This window comes from Cyanistes caeruleus, chromosome 30 (genome assembly GCF_971803275.1).
Source record: "Cyanistes caeruleus chromosome 30, bCyaCae1.hap1.1, whole genome shotgun sequence".
Lineage (NCBI taxonomy): Eukaryota > Metazoa > Chordata > Aves > Passeriformes > Paridae > Cyanistes > Cyanistes caeruleus.
This window is the reverse complement of record NC_141730.1, coordinates 3548013-3559950: the sequence shown is the minus strand read 5'-3', so window position 1 is coordinate 3559950 and position 11938 is coordinate 3548013. Positions and strand designations below refer to the sequence as shown.

The 11938-nt window shown below is 63.4% G+C and overlaps 3 protein-coding genes across 5 annotated transcripts; 1 reads left to right on the top strand and 2 right to left on the bottom strand.

Moving 5' to 3' along the window:
* Window positions 1–389: 389 nt before the first annotated feature.
* On the bottom strand, window positions 390–5360 carry CHTOP (chromatin target of PRMT1). Of its 2 annotated transcripts, none has more exons than XM_086866098.1 (6): window positions 5198–5360; window positions 3754–3829; window positions 2295–2445; window positions 1158–1341; window positions 929–1066; window positions 390–711 (listed from the first exon to the last, which is right to left on the bottom strand). In XM_086866098.1, exons 2-6 carry the CDS (start codon window positions 3816–3818, stop codon window positions 509–511), a joined length of 741 nt encoding a protein of 246 aa, XP_086722224.1. In that variant the 5' UTR covers window positions 3819–3829; window positions 5198–5360; the 3' UTR covers window positions 390–508. The 2 variants fall into 2 exon arrangements, with proteins under 2 accessions (XP_086722224.1, XP_086722225.1); XM_086866099.1 differs by having other exon boundaries at window positions 1158–1338.
* Window positions 5361–6365: 1005 nt separating this feature from the next.
* Window positions 6366–8693, bottom strand: S100A1 (S100 calcium binding protein A1). Of its 2 annotated transcripts, none has more exons than XM_086865977.1 (3): window positions 8622–8693; window positions 6756–6904; window positions 6366–6655 (listed from the first exon to the last, which is right to left on the bottom strand). In XM_086865977.1, exons 2-3 carry the CDS (start codon window positions 6894–6896, stop codon window positions 6512–6514), a joined length of 285 nt encoding a protein of 94 aa, XP_086722103.1. In that variant the 5' UTR covers window positions 6897–6904; window positions 8622–8693; the 3' UTR covers window positions 6366–6511. The 2 variants fall into 2 exon arrangements, with proteins under 2 accessions (XP_086722103.1, XP_086722104.1); XM_086865978.1 differs by lacking the exon at window positions 8622–8693 and adding an exon at window positions 7055–7126.
* A 2307-nt stretch (window positions 8694–11000) lies between these two features.
* On the top strand, window positions 11001–11937 carry S100A13 (S100 calcium binding protein A13). The gene is made up of 3 exons (XM_086865993.1): window positions 11001–11230; window positions 11431–11622; window positions 11757–11937. Exons 2-3 carry the CDS (start codon window positions 11452–11454, stop codon window positions 11889–11891), a joined length of 306 nt encoding a protein of 101 aa, XP_086722119.1. The 5' UTR covers window positions 11001–11230; window positions 11431–11451; the 3' UTR covers window positions 11892–11937.
* Window position 11938: the final 1 nt, after the last annotated feature.

Below are 11938 nucleotides of genomic sequence, written 5' to 3'. Positions count from 1 at the left end.
TTTCTTTGGAAAAGTGATGCATTTTGGAGTCTCTTCTGGAAAAGAGGCATTTCCACATGGCTGTCCTGGCTGAATTCTCTGTGCCAAAAGGACTCACGGCTCCAAGCCCCCCGAATCCAGCAAAACAAGGAAGTTTCCCACCTGCCCCGACCCCACAGGAATTTCTGGTGCAGAACAGAAGGATCGGAGCTGGCTGGAAGGAGAACAGCCAAGCCGGATTTGGCTCCAGGCGAGTTCACCTCCCGCTGGGAACTCCCAAAACGAACCAAGGCTGACCCCAAAAATCCAACAGCCAATCCCAAAACCCAACGAGCCCATCCCAAAACTCCGGAGTCACGCAGATCCCCGGTCAAAAAAAAAAAACCCCAAAAAAACCAAACCCCCGAAAGAACAATCCAAAAAAAGTTTAATACAACAGAGAGTATCAAAACATCCAAGAACACACTAAGCCTGAATTTTCCATCGGGGATTCCCGACGGAGCCAGCCCCCCCCGGCAGTCCCGGCCCCTCAGTCGGCGGCCTCAGGATCTGTCTGTGCCATGTAGGCGTCCAGCTCGGCGTCCAGGTGTCCCTTGGTCTTGGACATGTAGGCGTCCAGCTGGTTGTCCAGCTGCTCCTTGGTGAGCGCGGGGCGCGCCGAGCCTCTGCCGCGGCCCCGGCCTCTGCCGCGCCCGCCGAATCCGCCCCGGCCCCGGCCGGCCATGCCGCGGCCTGCGGGGACGGACAACACCGGCCGCCCGTCACCGCCGGCGTGCCGAGCTCTGCGGGAGCCGCGGCGCCTGAGCCCGGGCCTCCCCTCCCCGCTTCGCTCCAGTTCCGGCCCAAAGCGGGTCTGGGGTTCACGGTTTGAACCCCAGGCTTGGAATTCTGGCGGCTGCGGGAAGGACGGCAGCTGAATTCCCGTTATTCCCGAGGGCTGGGCACTCACCTCTGCCGCCGATCCCTCCCCGGCCCATGGCGCCCCGGCCCAGGCCGCCTCTTCCCGGGCCGCCGCGGCCCCTGATGCCGCCTCTCCGCAGGCCCATCCGGGGGGCGATCCCTCTCCCGCCGCGCAGCAGGGCTTGACCTGCCGTGGAAGAGCCAGGACAGCGGGATCTCAGCCCGGGAACCGGCGTGGAAAGGGACTGGGGCAGGCAGGGGAACGGCAGGACACCCACCTCGGAGCGCCACCCCTCCTCGGATCATGGCCCGGGCGCCGCGGCCCCGCAGGGCCCCCCGGGGCAGCCCCCGCTGGCCCAGGGCCAGCCCCCGGGCCCCCAGGGCTCCTCGGGCCAGCGTCCCCGCCGGCCGGCCCAGCCGCGCCTGGATGTTGCTCTTGCCGAGGCGTTGCTTCAAGCTCTTCTGGAAGAGAAGACGTGGGAGGAGGGACAGGAGTCATGCAGCAATCTGGGACCGGGGGACGACGCGCAACGAGCCCAGGGCTGTGCCTGGAAGCCGGGCCTGCATTCCCAAGCCACCAGCACGGGAATTTTTGGTCCCCTGGGGGGTTTAAGGGCTGGCACCGACCGGCAGCGACTGTCGCTGCCGTGGGACTGTGAGGTGAAGCGCTCGGCAGCTCCCGGACCCCGGGATGAGCCATTTCTCTGGAAAAATAGAGAGGAGACATCAACAGCCAGCACCCGACACCGACAACCCGGGAATGACGGCGTGTTACTGATCCCAGGGGAAAAACAGGAATCTTCTGCAAGTCCCTCCCAGGAATGTCATTTTTAGCATCGTGGAGTTGGGAGGGATCCATCAGGATCATCCAGGCCAACTCCTGCCCCTGCACAGACACCCCAAAACCCACGCTGTGCACCCCTGGAGCCTCGGGGCAGCCTCAGGGGGAAGGACCTGCCCTGATCTGCAGCTCCAGCCATTCCCTGGATCATCCCCTGGGAGCAGGGATTGGAGCTGCAGCGCCCTCAGCCACTCCTCGTGTGGCTCCTCCTTCTCCATCCTCCTGCTCCTCCTCTGGACACTCTCCAACACCTCTTTTTTACCGAATCCCACAAGTCTGCAGGTTGTTAAAGACCTCCCAGACCACTGAATCCAACCCTCAGCTTGTCCCCAGCCCAGGGCACCGTGTGCCACATCCAGCATTTCCCTGACCGCTCTTCCCAGGGAAAAAACTCCCAATTCCAACCTCAGCCCCCCGCCAGGGAGCTGTGGGGAGCCAGAAGGGCCCCCCTCTGTCCTCCAGCAGCTCCCCACACTCACCCTCCATCCCCTTCCTCTCTCCGGCCTCCTCCTCCTCCTCTTTCTGGAGCCGTTTTTTCCACATCCTGCAAGGCCCAAATCCCCTTTCCCCTCACCTGTTTGAGCTTCAGAGCGGCCTGCACAGACGGTCTGTTCTCCATCTGCTGGGCCAGCCGTCTGTTTCGGGCGCTGGCCAGCTGCTGCTGCTGCATGGTGGCCCGGATATTCACCGGCATCGGCTGTTTGTTCTTCAGCATGTTAGTGAAGCTTCAAGGTCGAATAAAACGGGGTTTAATTAAAGCTTAAAAGACACAATTATCGGCATTTCACGGTGCTCGAGTGGGGCTCCAGCTCCCATGAACCTTATGCAAAGAGTGGCACTTATGGGATCCCGGATCCCTCGCTGGCCGCGGGGACCGGAGAGGCAGGAATGAGGTGGAAGTTTCCAGTGGGAATGAGAAAGCCGGAGGTTAGTGGGGTTTAGAGATGGCAGGAGGAATGACAACCAGCAGGAAGCGGGGATGGGCGTGATGGGGAGGGGAGAAACAGAACAGCAAAAGCCAAATTAACACCCCCAAAAAAAAAAAAAAAAAAATCTGGGGGGGAGAAGCGTCAAAATTGCAGGTCAGGTCGGTTGGGGAGACACCACGCTCGGTGTCCTCCGGTGCCAGGTTGGAAGGGATCACCTTAAAGCCTTTTCCAACCTTAATAATTCCACGATTCCACAAAATTCCGCCACCCAGAGCAGCTCCTGAATTCCACCCAATGGTTCTCCTGCAACGAGGCCGCTCGGGGAATTTATCTGCGGTTTTAATTCCTCCACGGAAGAGCCGACACGCAGCCAGGCGGCGAATAAAGCTCCCGAGCGGCACCCCGGGAGGGCCGGCGAGCAAAACCCACCCCAAAAAACGCGGGGTTTGGGCTGATGGAGGGGGGAATGAGGCAGCGGAGGTGTCCCCAAGCTCGGGCCGCACCGCCCTGCGGCGCTGCGGGAGCAGAAGCTGCCCCGTGCCAGCGTGTTTAAGCCCAAAGTGCCCAGCGGGACACCCGTTAGTCGTCACGGGGGAGCCACAGGTGGGAAAACCCAGCGGGATGAGCCACGGGGAGAGCTCGGAGGACAGAGAGAGATGGAGGTGAAGCGAAGCTGTTGCCTCTTACAAGGCCCAGAAGGACCTTTGGGCCGGTTCCGGGGCCGCCGCCGGCCTCTTACAGAGCCCACCCGGGCAGGAGGGACCCTGGGGCGCGGCGGCAGGGCCAAAATACCAATGTCAAAACATGTGGGAGAGACAGGGAGGGTGTGAGGTTGGTCTCTGCTCTTACAACACATCCCACCGGATTTACGAGGCGAATCAACACTAAAAACACGGAGAAATCCCTCCGGAATTTGGCCCTTTTAACCTTGCGTGCCGCAGGGGTCGGAGGGTAAGGCGGGTGTGGAGGCACCCGCTCGCTCGACGAGGTTAAAAGAGGGCGGAAACCACGGTGGGTTTTGGATTTGGATAGTGAGAATTAAGTAAAAAAAAATAAAAAAAAATATGGTTTCTTAGGAGCTGAAGGTGCCGTTGGCTTCCTCACCGCTCGTTCAGAGACATCTTGGTGGTGCTCTTTAGCACGACCTTCGGTGCTGACTGTGCAGCCATCTTCAGAGAATCTGCAAAACAGGGCCCAAAAGAGAAAAATTCAGACTTTTATTACACGTTTGTACCGTTAAAAATTAAAAATCCCTTCCATTCTGACTCCTTAGGTGGAGGAAATCAAGATTAGGGCAGATTATGCATAACATATTCATTTATTTTCAGTGATTTTTAGCCCTCTGCCAGAATTTTTCAGCTCTGATTCTGGGATTTTTTATGTTTTTTAATCCTCTTCGAGTTTTAATCAATCAAGGTGTTCCTTTATTTCCCCCTTACCGAAATTTTATCTTTTTACAGTGAATGCTTCAGCAATATTACAAGGAATAATAAAAAAACCCAGCAGGAAGATGGCAACCAAATGCCATCTTCAGGGCAAAGATGCAAAACAGAACTGAAAACAAAATTTATACAATTATTAAACAATTCATTATTATACATATTATTTAAATTAATTAAATTATTAATTAAATTAAAAATTTATTATTATACTATTATTAATTATTAAATTTATACAATCATTACATATTTATATGAGAAGCATTAAGAAACCTCTGTTCTGCATGGAGAGAATTAAGAATGAGGCAGGTAATAAGTATTACTTATTATTTATAAAAATATTTCTGTATTTTTAATGTTTTCTAGCCTTTTACCTGGTTTAATAAACGTGGGAGTTACATTTTTACCGAAGGTAAAATAAAGTATCTTTTTACAGCGAATATCTTACCCTTTTTGAGTAATAACACAGAAATCCAGCTGTAAATGGCAACCAAGTGCCTTTAGCACAGTGACACCTCCACATTTCCAATGTTCTCATTATTAACAAGGTACAAGCCCCAGTTTTAAGGGCACAGTGAATAACATTTGGGATAAAATTCCAAGGTGATGCTATAAAAGCGTAATATCCTTTAAAAACACCCAGGTTTCACCTCCATCAGTGCAGGGATTTAAATCCCCCCCAGCGCTGGATGCTACAGAAACATGCTGAGTTCCAGCCCCCGAGCTCTGCAGATCGATTAATTAATTTAATTTATAATTAGCAGCAAATTTAATGGGTGGATGACGGCCGGGATGCGCTCACTCTGTAATACCCTCAAAAAACCGCTTTATTGAGAGGATTTACGGGCAGAAATCGAGACAACAGAAAGCCTTACTCCTGCCTTGAATTATTTTTCACCGTTTTATTTTAACACAGAGTGGCTTTTTGTATTTGAAGTGGCTTTTAAAACGTTTTTCTTCCTGAGGGAAAAAAACCACAAACCCGCTCCGCCCCCCTCGGCTCCGGAGCCCGGTCAGGGGGAAAAGCCCCGACCCTGAGGGGGCCCCCCGGGCCATGAGGGGACCCCCCGGGCCCTCCGGAACGCCCCGCCCCCGCGCCGGCCACTCACCGAAGCACACGGTCGCCAGGTCTCCGGTGGCTCCGGCGGGCGGGCGGGTGAGTGCGGGGCCGGTGTGGGGCCGGCGCGGGGCCGGGGCTGGCGCTGAGCTCCGCCCGCTCCCGCCGCCGCCGCCGCTTCTCCCTCAGCCGCCCGCGACAAAATGGCGCCGGCGCCGCTCCCGCCCCCGCCGAAATGGCGGCCGCGAGCTCGGCCACGCCCACAGCAGCGCGAGCCCCGCCCCTGCGCGGTGGTTGGTGCGGCCCCGTAGGGGGCGGGGAAAGGGGCGGGACAAAGGGAGGCGGGAACGTTCTGGCGGGAATCGGGGTGGGGCGGCCGTGACGTCATAGGGAGCGATGTCGCCATGGTTTCGTCATGGAATTCTCGAGGGAACGTCAGGGAACCGCGGGAGCCATGGAGCCATGGAGCCATGGAACCCTGGAATCCCGTGAAGGCGGAACCCCCGAGCCCCACGGAACTGCGGGGGCGTGAATTCCGTGTCAGCTTTATCAGCTCCATCGGCAATTCCATTGCCACGGAGTCGTCACGGACCCTCGGAATTATGGAATCACAAAATAATGGCTCCTGGGATCATAGAGGATCCGGGGGTTACGGAGCTGTGGAGTTGGAAGGGATCTGTAAGGTCCAGCCCCTGGCCCAGGGCACTCCCAGTGTCCCACCGTGTCCTTGGGGACCCTGTCCCGCTGCTCCGTGACCCCACCATCCCTGGGAGCAGCCCCTTTCCCGCTGTCCATCCCAGCAGCGCCCATCCCGAGCGAGGATCCGAGCCGGGATGGCGGGCGGATGATGGCGCTGGTGGCCCTGGTGGGGCCCTTGGCCACCATCCCATCCCACTGGGCCAGGAGATCCCAACCGGTTCCTCCAGCCCCGCGGGCGCGGTGCCGGCGCCTCTGGAGCCACCTGCAGCGAGTCCCAGCCTGTCACCCCCTTCCCAGAGCCCGGTGCTCCCGTGTCCCACACCCCGACACCGGCCGGGATCACCGTGCCCCGGGTGGATCCCGGGGTGGATCCCAGGGTGGATCCCGGGGTGGATCCCGGGGTGGATCCAAGCACTCGGGATGACCCAGGGTGGCCTTTCCCCGTGACCCCAGAGTGGGAATATTCCCGGGGGCACTCGCAGGAATCCCGATGCCGGGAATGAAGGAGCTGACGACACCCCTGGGCCTGGGTCGGTGCCTTTATTGTGGAGCTGGATCCCAGCGGGATCCCCTGGGGGTGCTGGGGAGCGGAGGGGTGAGCTGGGGGGTGGCTGGGGGGTGGACTCTGGATTTTGGGAGCCCTGGTCCGGCGGTGGCCGCAGGGGCGTCAGGCGTTCTCCCAGAAGAAGGTGTTGCAGGCCACGGTCAGGGCGGCCACCAGGACCACGAATTCCTGGAAATCCACCTCCCCGTCGCCGTTCTCATCCAGGTCCTGCATGATCTTCTCCACGGCCCCCGCGTCCTTCTGGGTCTGGGGGGGCACAGGGTGAGCCCCGGGGCCGGGCAGCCGCCGTTCCCCCAGGGAAGGGGGGAAAGGGAGACCCCCAGGCCCCCAAACTGGTCCCAGTTACCTCCAGGAAACATCCCAGCTCGCTCTGCAGCAGCTCCTTCAGCTCCTTCTTGCTCAGCTTGTACTTGTCGCCCTCCTTGCCCGAGTAGTGGTGGAAGACATTGATCAGGGTCTCCATGGCCCCTTCCAGCTGCGATCCCATGGCTGCGGCTGCGGGACCCCCAGCACGTCACCCGCCAGCCCCCCCTGTCCCGGTGCCACCCCCGAATGTCACCACCCGCCCCCCTCTGGGCAGGAGCGGGGGGTCTGGGGGGTTCCCGGGGGGCTGGGGGTGCCGGGGACAGAGGCACCTGTGCTCACCTGAGCTCCCCGTGCTCCGAGTGCGCCCGCCCGGCCCGGCCGGGCACCTTAAATAAGCTCCAAGCCCCCTCCCTCCGGGAGGATCCGATACCGGGGCTGGACAGCCCGGCTGGCACCGCCGGCCACCCCCGCGGGGGCCGCCTTTGGGGGGCACAGCCCCCGGGGCGGCCCCGGGCAGCAGCACCCCCGGAGCCCCCGGGCAGGGACGGGGTGACGGCCGCACCTCAGGGGGCTCCCGCTGCCACCCCCGGGCTCCCCCCGCCACCCCCGGGATGCTCCGGGATGCGGAAAAACCGGGGAGAGGGTGGGGACGGGCACCGGGATCCCTCCCCGGGGTCAATCCCCGCCGGGGACCCCCGGGTGACCGAGGTGGCCAGGCCGTGACCCCGCGGTGTCACCGGCGGCATCCCCCATCTGTCAGCGCCTCGGGGCCGCAGCCGCGGGGCCGCAGCCGCCGCCAGCCCCGCTCCCGCCACCCGTGAAGGTATCCGGTGTCCTCGGGCTCGCCACGGGAGCCAGCGGGGCCCGGGGGGAGCGGCGGGGGCTATCGGGTGACTCCGCGGGGCCCCCCGCGCTCTCAAAGGCCTCTTGTCCGGCTGAAAAGGCCCCACAATCCCGGGCCAGACGTTGCTGCAGCAACGCCTCGGCCAAGAAACCGGATTCCGAGCTGGCCTGGGTGATGCTGATAATCCCGCGGATCCCGTTACGGCCCCGGATCTGCCCGGGCCGGACCCCCGCAGCCTCCCCGGCTCCCGCATCCCTGGGGAGCTCAGCCCCCCAAATCCCTCAGCCCCCAAATTCCTCGCCTCCCCCTCTCCGGGAGCTCCCCCCGCAGGAGCTGGGACCCCCCTCAAGCCGGAGCTGCGTTTTCACAAGAGCCGGGTGGTGCCGGGCTCTTCCTGCCGGCTTCCAGCCCTAATTTGGGGCTAATTACACCCTGCTGCCTCTGTTTCCATCTCCCGCGCTTCCTGTCCCCGCGGCTGGGGAAGGCCCTGCCTGGGCACCCCAAAACTGCCGGTCCTGTGGGGCCAGGACCCCTCCCCACTGCCCTGGGAATGGGGAAACCGGGAAAGGGGTCCTGGATGGATGTGGGGGGTCCCGGCTGGAATTGGGGGTCCCTGCTGGAATTGGGGGTCCCGGCTGGAATTGGGGGTCCCTGCTGGAATTTGGGGTCCCTGCTGGAATTGGGGGGGTCCCTGCTGGAATTGGGGGTCCCGGCTGGAATTGGGGGTCCCGGCTGGAATTGGGAGGTCCCGGCTGGAATTGGGGATCCCGGCTGGAATTTTGGGGGTCCCGGCTGGAATGGGGGGTCCCGGCTGGAATTGGGGGTCCCGGCTGGAATTGGGGGTCCCTGCTGGAATTTGGGATTCCGGCTGGAATTGGGGGGTCCCTGCTGGAATTGGGGATCCCGGCTGGAATTGGGGGTCCCTGCTGGAATTGGGGGGTCCCGGCTGGCCACAGCTCCCATTTTGGGGTGTGGGGCAGGGACGGGGGGCTGGGGCTCCGGGAGGGGCCGGATCCCGAGCCCGGGGATGGGGGCACGGGGAGGGGTCCCGGTGGCACTCACTCGGCGTGTCCCCGTCCCCGGAAGGGCTCGGCAGCTCGGGGAACGTCACTGGGGCAGCAGCTGCTTGTGACAGCGCCAGGCCACCCCCAAAAATAACCCGGGCCACGCTCCCTGCCAGGCGGGGACAGAGGGGACAGAGCCAGGAGCGCCGGGCACCGCCACGGCCGCAGCTCCCGAGCGCTCCCGAGGCTCCGGCCGCGCATTCCCAGAGCCCCAAACTCCTCGGGACAGCAGGACCGAGGTGCCCCAGGCTGAACCCCAACACTGCCGGGGTGTCCCGGAGCCCGCGGCCGGGCCGGAGCACGCCCGGCTGGCACAGCCCCAGGAGCAGCTCTTTGCACAGCGGGAGCAGCGAGGGACATGCCAGGAGCTTTACACACAGCTTGGAACAGGTTTCAGCCACCGCGACTCCCCTGCTCCACTTTGACCCAGCTAAACCAGTTGCTCCAGTTGCCGGTGCCGGGGCTGGGCCGGTCTTGTCTCCCCATCCATCGCCGGGGCTCTGGAAGAGCCTTTTCCATCCCTTGGGAATGGGAGGAGCGGCGGTGGCCGGGCTGGGGACACCGCGGTGGCTCTGGGCACCTGCTGCTGCCCCACGGCCCCTCCGAGCAGCCCCGATGGGACCAGCAGGGGCCCCCGCCGGGCTGGACACCGCGGTGGCCACAGGGACCATCCCCAGCCGGGGTCCCCAGCCCTGACAGGTTGTGGACAGCCCCAGGAATGTGGAAGTGGACACTGACCCCTCCCTGGGGGATGCAGGTGGTCACTCTGTCACACAGGGTCCTCTGCTCCTGTGTGGCCCAAGTCCCTGTGTGGGGCCTGTCCCTCCATGCTCCCTGTCCCTCCATGGGCCCTGTCCCTCCATGGGCCCTGTCCCTGTCCCCAGATGGCCTCGGTCCCTCCATGGTTCCAGCGGTCCCTCTGTGGTCCCCTCCTGGCCCTGCCGGGGTCCCCGAGGCCGGGCCAGCCCGGGGGGACGGTCCCGATGGGGATCCCGGAGTGACAAAAACCCTGGAGGCGCCTTTCCCACGTCCCCCTCCTGTTGTGGGGCCACCGCAGCATCTTCCCCTTCCTCAGCCCATCCCGGAATTCCAGGGCCGGGGAGTGACGGGCCCGCCTGGCCCGGGGCCGGTGATTCACCCCAAACCTGTCCCGCTCCTGACTCAGCCGCCGCTTTCCCAAGAGACCATCCCGGTCCCCTGACGTGGGGCTCTGTGGGTGTCCCAGCCCTGTCCCCCCGTCATCCCGGGGCCGGATGGGGCTGCAGGAAGCCAATTCCTGTCCCGTGAGTTGCTGTGACAGGGTGGGGACAGGGCCACCCCAGCCCGTGGCAGCCTCCCCGAGCCCGCGCAGCGAGGGCTCAGCACAACCCGGGGACCTCCCTGCCCTCGCTCCCCAAAACTCCCCCGGGGCTTTGGGACCCCAAATTCCCGTGTGTTGCCCCCGGGGGGGGGCTGCTCGCCGCAGCCTCGCTCTTTGTCACAGCTGCGGGTGAGGCTGGGGACATCGGGGACAATCTGGGGTCCCCCAGATTGCTCGGGGTCCCTGTGGGAAGGTGGGACACGTGCCAGGGCTGCCGTGTTATAAATACCCACTGATTAAAGGGGAGCGCTCGGGCCCTCCCAACCCCCTAATTAATTTGGATTAATTAATTTTCACAGAGCCCACTATTAATAGGGATGTTGCCAGCGGGCGGCTGAGTCACAACTCTCACTCGGTGCGGGTCGAGCCGGGCCCTGGGTCGGTGACAGCGGGCGGGGATGTGACAGGGATGTGACAGGGATGGGACAGGGATGGGACAGGGATGTGACAGGGATGGGACAGGGATGTGACAGGGATGGGACCGGGGCTCGGGGGTCACCTCCCTGTCCCCTCCAGGGAGGGAGCTGGGGGTGACACCTGCCCTGCACCCCCGGAATGCTCCTCAAAGTTTGGATTCCATCATCTCGGAGGCCTTTCCCATCCTGAGAACGGCTCCGGGAGTTTTCCTGCGCGTGGTTCTGGGGAGGGTCCGGGGGATTCTCCAGCCCCGGGGGATGCTCCAGCCCCGGGGGATGCTCCAGCCCCGGGGGATGCTCCAGCTCCGGGGGATGCTCCAGCCCCGGGGGATGCTCCAGCCCCGGGGGATGCTCCAGCCCCGGGGGATGCTCCAGCTCCGGGGGATGCTCCAGCCCCGGGGGATGCTCCAGCCCCGGGGGATGCTCCAGCCCCGGGGGATTCTCCAGCCCCGGGGGATGCTCCAGCCCCGGGGGATTCTCTGCCCGCGGTCCCGTCCTGGCCCCTCCGGAGGTCCCCGGGCGGCGCCGCCGAGGCCGCGGCGAGTTCGGCCCGAGTTTGGTCCGGTGCCCGGGCGGGGAGGGAGCAGAGGACGGAGGGACGGACGGAGGGACGGACGGAGGGACGGACGGCGGCGCCCGGGCGGTGTCTGCGCGTCCGTCCGGCCGCACCAGGAAACCCAACACCGCCGCGGGAGGGGAGGGGGGGACAAAAGCTGCGCTGTCCCCTCCTGCGGCGCGGCTATAAAACCTCCTGAAAACTCCCGAAACGTCCCCAAAGCTCCTGAGCCCCCCGAAACCTCCTGGGGGCCTCCGCCTGCCCGCAGCGAGGGGGTAAGTGGGGCACCGACCCCCGATGTACCCCTGGTCCCTGCCCGTGTCCCCGCTCCTGGGGGCGGCCCCACGGCCGGGCCCTGCTGCCCCTCGCCGCCCCGGGACCCTCCTGAGCCCCGCGGGGCCGAGCTGAGCTCGCGGGGCTGGGGAGGGGGCGAGGGTCCCCCCCGGGACACCCCTCCGGGCTCGTGTCCCTGCAGCCCCGGGCTCTGTCCGGTGCCATGGCCGCGGCCGAGCCCAGCGAGCCGGGCGAGCTGACCGAGCTGGAGAAGGCCATCGAGAGCATCGTCACCGTGTTCGTCACCTTCGCCGCCAAGGAGGGCAAGAAGGGCACGCTGACCGCAGGCGAGTTCAAGGAGCTGGTGCGGCTCCAGCTGCCCAACCTGATGAAGGTGAGGGGAGGGTCCCCGGGGGTCCCCCCCGAACCGCGGGGCCGCTCCCGGTCCCCCGGGCTTTGCAATCCCCCCCCGGCCCGGTCTCTGGGGAGGGGAAGCGGCCGGGCCTCCCTCCCGTGCCCTGCCCGCAGGACGTGCCCTCTCTGGAGGAGAAGATGAGCGAGCTGGACGTGAACAACGACGAGGAGCTGAGATTTGGGGAGTACTGGCGGCTGATCGGGGAGCTGGCCAAGGCCATGCGCAGGGAGAAAGCGGCCAAGAAGTGACGGGGCCGCTACGGAACCGCGGCAAATAAAAGAGGTTTTTCCCCGAG